Here is a 7,660-nt window from a genome sequence, read left to right on the forward strand (position 1 = left end):
TGCCTGAATAATGGTAATCGAATCGAATCGTTGTGAGGTTGCATCGTTACACCCCTAGTGCTAATGGGATGTATGTAAAGAGTTGCAGTATTAATATGTACAGTGACCCAGGTATAAAGACGGAGTGTGTCTCAGTGTGGAGCAGTAGGCTGCCCTCACCTGTGATGAACGGGAGGACACTGGCGGGCCCGCGACAGCCGCTATTCATCGCTATGACGATCACAGTGTAATTCTGTCCACAGACCAGGTTGCTAAGGGAACAGGACGTGTCGGTGTCGCTGCAGGAGGAGGTGTCTCCACCGTCACTGGTCGCCTGGACGCTGTAGGATGTGACTCCTGTGGACCTGCTCCAGCTGACCAGAGCTGAGCCTGTAATGCACTGACTGACCGTCAGGTTCCCCATCACGTTCACTTCCACAGTCAGGTTCCCCATCACGTTCACGTTCACAGGTGCACAGGGAGCTAGAGAGAGAGAGAGAGAGGAGAGAGAGAGAGAGAGAGAGAGAGAGAGAGAGAGAGAGAGAGAGGGGGAGAGAGAGAGGGGGAGAGAGAGAGGGGGGGGGGGGGGGAGAGAGAGAGAGGGAGAGAGAGAGGGGGGGATGGAGAGGGGGATGGAGAGAGAGTATTTATCGTAATGTACATATATGGTAATTTACATCTATGGTAATTTACATCTATAGGAATGTACATATATGGTAATTTAGATCTATGGTAATGTCATTAGCTGTACAGGATAGCCTTGTAGCAAATGGTGAGGTTTATAATAGGTTTATAATATATCTACCAAATCCCTGAACTTGGACCTCATACAGTCAATAATATCCCGTTTTAATTACAAACCGTTGTCCCACTATACCTGGTTATAGACATCGGTCTGTTGACCACAGTGTGCTGGCTAGTCTAGCCAGACCGGCTAACGTGAGTACTCAACCCGATAAAAACATTAACATTGGGCTTTTTAACCCTTTCACTGCCACACGACAGAAGGTTAACCCTTTACTATCACACAACCGACGGTGATGCTCCATCATTAGCATCATTAGCTCCGCGTAGCCTCCTGGCTTTAATCGCAGACCTAGGATCACATTTCCCTTACATTCCATAAGCGTACAATGGGAAAATAACTGACCCTGAATCTGTTGCTAGTATCTGTTTTTACCAACCACCATTTTTAGAAAAAAAATATTTGTATTTATAATTTAAATCGTATAACGTTATTTCGCTGCATATCAAATCACTGTAAATACTAATATAAATCATTGTTTCGTTGTACATATTGTGTATAGTTTATAACGTTATTGTTCTTTATATAACGTTAGTAGCTAGCTAGCTTGCTAGCCATTCCCGAAACTCCTCCACATGCCCCGATTTAAAATGGTTCTCTCCTCTTTGTATACTTTTGTCCTCACAAACTAAGTATTCTGCCAGGGAACTTATGGACACGACAGTAGTAGTTATAAGGTTTTTGAGCTTGTAACGGTAACGTTAGTTAGCTATCGTGGTATTAGCAGGCCGTGCCGTGTAGCTAGCTAGCTTGCTAGCTGGCATGATGCGTGCAGTGCACATGTTTTTTTTTGTGTATTGTTTTTATTGACCTATAGTCCATTCATGCTGAGTGAATCAGTTCCCCCAGCCACATTTGTGTATTCAACATTTTTTGGGGAATTAACTGATAGAAAATGTATAGAAAATGTATCGAAAATGTATCGAATCGTGGTCAAATGAAGAGATTTCATGATGCATTGAATCGTTGCCTGAATAATGGTAATCGAATCGAATCATTGTGAGGTCGCATCGTTACACCCCTAGTGCTAATGGGATGTATGTAAAGAGTTGCAGTATTAATATGTACAGTGACCCAGGTATAAAGACCGAGTGTGTCTCAGTGTGGAGCAGTAGGCTGCCCTCACCTGTGATGAACGGGAGGACACTGGCGGGCCCGCGACAGCCGCTATTAATCGCTATGACGATCACAGTGTAATTCTGTCCACAGACCAGGTTGCTAAGGGAACAGGACGTGTCGGTGTCGCTGCAGGAGGAGGTGTCTCCACCGTCACTGGTCGCCTGGACGCTGTAGGATGTGACTCCTGTGGACCTGCTCCAGCTGACCAGAGCTGAGCCTGTAATGCACTGACTGACCGTCAGGTTCCCCATCACGTTCACGTCCACAGTCAGGTTCCCCATCACGTTCACGTTCACAGGTGCACAGGGAGCTAGAGAGAGAGAGAGGAGAGAGAGAGAGAGAGAGAGAGAGAGAGAGAGAGAGAGAGAGAGAGAGAGAGAGAGAGAGAGAGAGAGAGAGAGAGAGAGAGAGAGAGAGAGAGAGAGAGAGAGAGAGAGGGGGGATGGAGAGGGGGATGGAGAGAGAGTATTTATCGTAATGTACATATATGGTAATTTACATCTATGGTAATTTACATCATAGGAAGTACATATATGGTAATTTAGATCTATGGTAATGTCATTAGCTGTACAGGATAGCCTTGTAGCAAATGGTGAGGTTTATAATAGGTTTTTTATATATCTACCAAATCCCTGAACTTGGACCTCATACAGTCAATAATATCCCGTTTTAATTACAAACCGTTGTCCCACTATACCTGGTTATAGACATCGGTCTGTTGACCACAGTGTGCTGGCTAGTCTAGCCAGACCGGCTAACGTGAGTACTCAACCCGATAAAACATTAACATTGGGCTTTTTAACCCTTTCACTGCCACACGACAGAAGGTTAACCCTTTACTATCACACAACCGACGGCGATGCTCCATCATTAGCATCATTAGCTCCGCGTAGCCTCCTGGCTTTAATCGCAGACCTAGGATCACATTTCCCTTACATTCCATAAGCGTACAATGGGAAAATAACTGACCCTGAATCTGTTGCTAGTATCTGTTTTACCAACCACATTTTTAGAAAAAAAATATTTGTATTTATAATTTAAATCGTATAACGTTATTTCGCTGCATATCAAATCACTGTAAATACTAATATAAATCATTGTTTCGTTGTACATATTGTGTATAGTTTATAACGTTATTGTTCTTTATATAACGTTAGTAGCTAGCTAGCTTGCTAGCCATTCCCGAAACTCCTCCACATGCCCCGATTTAAAATGCTTCTCTCCTCTTTGTATACTTTTGTCCTCACAAACTAAGTATTCTGCCAGGGAACTTATGGACACGACAGTAGTAGTTATAAGGTTTTTGAGCTTGTAACGGTAACGTTAGTTAGCTATCGTGGTATTAGCGGGCCGTGCCGTGTGGCTAGCTAGCTTGCTAGCTGGCATGATGCGTGCAGTGCACATGTTTTTTTTGTGTATTGTTTTTATTGACCTATAGTCCATTCATGCTGAGTGAATCAGTTCCCCCAGCCACATTTGTGTATTCAACATTTTTTGGGGAATTAAACTGATAGAAAATTTATAGAAAATGTATCGAAAATGTATCGAATCGTGGTCAAATGAAGAGATTTCATGATGCATTGAATCGTTGCCTGAATAATGGTAATCGAATCGAATCGTTGTGAGGTCGCATCGTTACACCCTAGTGCTAATGGGATGTATGTAAAGAGTTGCAGTATTAATATGTACAGTGACCCAGGTATAAAGACCGAGTGTGTCTCAGTGTGGAGCAGTAGGCTGCCCTCACCTGTGATGAACGGGAGGACACTGGCGGGCCCGCGACAGCCGCTATTCATCGCTATGACGATCACAGTGTAATTCTGTCCACAGACCAGGTTGCTAAGGGAACAGGACGTGTCGGTGTCGCTGCAGGAGGAGGTGTCTCCACCGTCACTGGTCGCCTGGACGCTGTAGGATGTGACTCCTGTGGACCTGCTCCAGCTGACCAGAGCTGAGCCTGTAATGCACTGACTGACCATCAGGTTCCCCATCACGTTCACTTCCACAGTCAGGTTCCCCATCACGTTCACGTTCACAGGTGCACAGGGAGCTAGAGAGAGAGAGAGAGAGTGAGAGAGAGAGAGAGAGAGAGAGAGAGAGATAGGAGAGAGAGAGAGAGAGAGGAGGGGGGGGGAGAGAGAGAGAGGAGGGAGAGAGAGAGGGGGGGATGGAGAGGGGCATGGAGAGAGAGTATTTATCGTAAGGTACATATATGGTAATTTACATCTATGGTAATTTACATCTATAGGAATGTACATATATGGTAATTTAGATCTATGGTAATGTCATTAGCTGTACAGGATAGCCTTGTAGCAAATGGTGAGGTTTATAATAGGTTTATAATATATCTACCAAATCCCTGAACTTGGACCTCATACAGTCAATAATATCCGTTTTAATTACAAACCGTTGTCCCACTATACCTGGTTATAGACATCGGTCTGTTGACCACAGTGTGCTGGCTAGTCTAGCCAGACCGGCTAACGTGAGTACTCAACCCGATAAAAACATTAACATTGGGCTTTTTAACCCTTTCACTGCCACACGACAGAAGGTCAACCCTTTACTATCACACAACCGACGGCGATGCTCCATCATTAGCATCATTAGCTCCGCGTAGCCTCCTGGCTTTAATCGCAGACCTAGGATCACATTTCCCTTACATTCCATAAGCGTACAATGGGAAAATAACTGACCCTGAATCTGTTGCTAGTATCTGTTTTTACCAACCACCATTTTTAGAAAAAAAATATTTGTATTTATAATTTAAATCGTATAACGTTATTTCGCTGCATATCAAATCACTGTAAATACTAATATAAATCATTGTTTCGTTGTACATATTGTGTATAGTTTATAACGTTATTGTTCTTTATATAACGTTAGTAGCTAGCTAGCTTGCTAGCCATTCCCGAAACTCCTCCACATGCCCCGATTTAAAATGGTTCTCTCCTCTTTGTATACTTTTGTCCTCACAACTAAGTATTCTGCCAGGGAACTTATGGACACGACAGTAGTAGTTATAAGGTTTTTGAGCTTGTAACGGTAACGTTAGTTAGCTATCGTGGTATTAGCGGGCCGTGCCGTGTAGCTAGCTAGCTGCTGCTAGCTGGCATGATGCGTGCAGTGCACATGTTTTTTTTTGTGTATTGTTTTTATGACCTATAGTCCATTCATGCTGAGTGAATCAGTTCCCCCAGCCACATTTGTGTATTCAACATTTTTTGGGGAATTAACTGATAGAAAATGTATAGAAAATGTATCGAAAATGTATCGAATCGTGGTCAAATGAAGAGATTTCATGATGCATTGAATCGTTGCCTGAATAATGGTAATCGAATTGAATCGTTGTGAGGTCGAATCGTTACACCCCTAGTGCTAATGGGATGTATGTAAAGAGTTGCAGTATTAATATGTACAGTGACCCAGGTATAAAGACCGAGTGTGTCTCAGTGTGGAGCAGTAGGCTGCCCTCACCTGTGATGAACGGGAGGACACTGGCGGGCCCGCGACAGCCGCTATTCATCGCTATGACGATCACAGTGTAATTCTGTCACAGACCAGGTTGCTAAGGGAACAGGACGTGTCGGTGTCGCTGCAGGAGGAGGTGTCTCCACCGTCACTGGTCGCCTGGACGCTGTAGGATGTGACTCCTGTGGACCTGCTCCAGCTGACCAGAGCTGAGCCTGTAATGCACTGACTGACCGTCAGGTTCCCCATCACGTTCAGGTCCACAGTCAGGTTCCTCATCACGTTCACGTTCACAGGTGCACAGGGAGCTAGAGAGAGAGAGAGAGAGAGAGAGAGAGAAACAGAGAAACTCCTCCACATGCCCCGATTTAAAATGGTTGATTGATTGATTGATTGAAAACTTTATTAACAGATTGCAGAATGGGTACAATACAGTACAGCTCAATACACACAATTGTTAAGGGGATGCAGACCAGAGAAAGACTTTCGTCTTGTTTCCACCAGGGTCCCCCATTTTCAATTCATCAGGACATATATGACATACATGACATACAGATAGTCAGTACTGCTACATCTATACATTTATGACATACCAGATTTGCAAATACAGTACTGTTTGTGATACAGAAGGAGTCAAGAAAAGGGAGTATATACATTTGACGTAGAAACTGTACATTGGAGGAGGTTGGGTGGGGGGGTTGGGTACACTGGGATATTGACAACCATACTGGGTAATTTACATTGGAGGTGGTTGGGGGGGGGGGGGGGGGGGGGGCACACTGTATAAACAAGCAAAACTGTACATTGAGGGGGGGGAGACTCTGTACAAACAAACAAAATTGTACATTGGACTATTGACAAAACCATACTAGGTAAATGACTGTACATTGGAGGGGGTTGGGTTAGGATATTTACAGGGGCCAGTGTTGAATTGCAGTCTCCCGTAGGTGTCTCTTGAGAGAGGTTTTGAAAGTGGGTAGTGATCCACATTCCTTTACAGCTTTGGGTAGGGCGTTCTCTCCTCTTTGTATACTTTTGTCCTCACAAACTAAGTATTCTGCCAGGGAACTTACGGACACGACAGTAGTAGTTATAAGGTTTTTGAGCTTGTAACGGTAACGTTAGTTAGCTATCGTGGTATTAGCGGGCCGTGCCGTGTAGCTAGCTAGCTTGCTAGCTGGCATGATGCGTGCAGTGCACATGTTTTTTTTGTGTATTGTTTTTATTGACCTATAGTCCATTCATGCTGAGTGAATCAGTTCCCCAGCCACATTTGTGTATTCAAAATTTTTTGGGGAATTAACTGATAGAAAATGTATAGAAAATGTATAGAAAATGTATAGAAAATGTATAGAAAATGTATCGAATCGTGGTCAAATGAAGAGATTTCATGATGCATTGAATCGTTGCCTGAATAATGGTAATCGAATCGAATCGTTGTGAGGTCGCATCGTTACACCCCTAGTGCTAATGGGATGTATGTAAAGAGTTGCAGTATTAATATGTACAGTGACCCAGGTATAAAGACCGAGTGTGTCTCAGTGTGGAGCAGTAGGCTGCCCTCACCTGTGATGAACGGGAGGACACTGGCGGGCCCGCGACAGCCGCTATTCATCGCTATGACGATCACAGTGTAATTCTGTCCACAGACCAGGTTGCTAAGGGAACAGGACGTGTCGGTGTCGCTGCAGGAGGAGGTGTCTCCACCGTCACTGGTCGCCTGGACGCTGTAGGATGTGACTCCTGTGGATCTGCTCCAGCTGACCAGAGCTGAGCCTGTAATGCACTGACTGACCGTCAGGTTCCCCATCACGTTCACTTCCACAGTCAGGTTCCCCATCACGTTCACGTTCACAGGTGCACAGGGAGCTAGAGAGAGAGAGAGAGAGAGAGAGAGAGAGAGAGAGAGAGAGAGAGAGAGAGAGAGAGAGAGAGAGAGAGAGAGAGAGAGAGAGAGAGAGGGGGGAGAGAGAGAGAGGGGGGAGGAGAGAGAGGGGGGAGAGAGGGGGGGATGGAGAGGGGGATGGAGAGAGAGTATTTATCGTAATGTACATATATGGTAATTACATCTATGGTAATTTACATCTATAGATGTACATATATGGTAATTTAGATCTATGGTAATGTCATTAGCTGTACAGGATAGCCTTGTAGCAAATGGTGAGGTTTATAATAGGTTTATAATATCTACCAAATCCCTGAACTTGGACCTCATACAGTCAATAATCCGTTTTAATTACAACCGTTGTCCCACTATACCTGGTTATAGACATCGGTCTGTTGACC

The 7,660-nt window shown here is 44.4% G+C and overlaps 1 protein-coding gene across 1 annotated transcript in view; it reads right to left on the reverse strand.

Moving 5' to 3' along the window:
• LOC311229130 (uncharacterized protein) overlaps positions 1 to 7,660 on the reverse strand; it is a 121,654-nt gene that overhangs the window by 101,941 nt on the left and 12,053 nt on the right. Inside the window, exons 4-7 of the mRNA XM_084315153.1 lie at positions 6,941 to 7,243; positions 3,651 to 3,953; positions 1,911 to 2,213; positions 160 to 462 (exon numbers count right to left, since the gene is read on the reverse strand). Coding sequence (XP_084171279.1) covers positions 160 to 462; positions 1,911 to 2,213; positions 3,651 to 3,953; positions 6,941 to 7,243 — 1,212 coding nt within the window. The remainder of the gene's footprint in view (positions 1 to 159; positions 463 to 1,910; positions 2,214 to 3,650; positions 3,954 to 6,940; positions 7,244 to 7,660) is intronic.

The sequence above is a fragment of the Notolepis coatsorum genome (genome assembly GCF_963971535.1).
Source record: "Notolepis coatsorum genome assembly, chromosome: 5".
In the NCBI taxonomy this organism is placed as follows: domain Eukaryota; kingdom Metazoa; phylum Chordata; class Actinopteri; order Aulopiformes; family Paralepididae; genus Notolepis; species Notolepis coatsorum.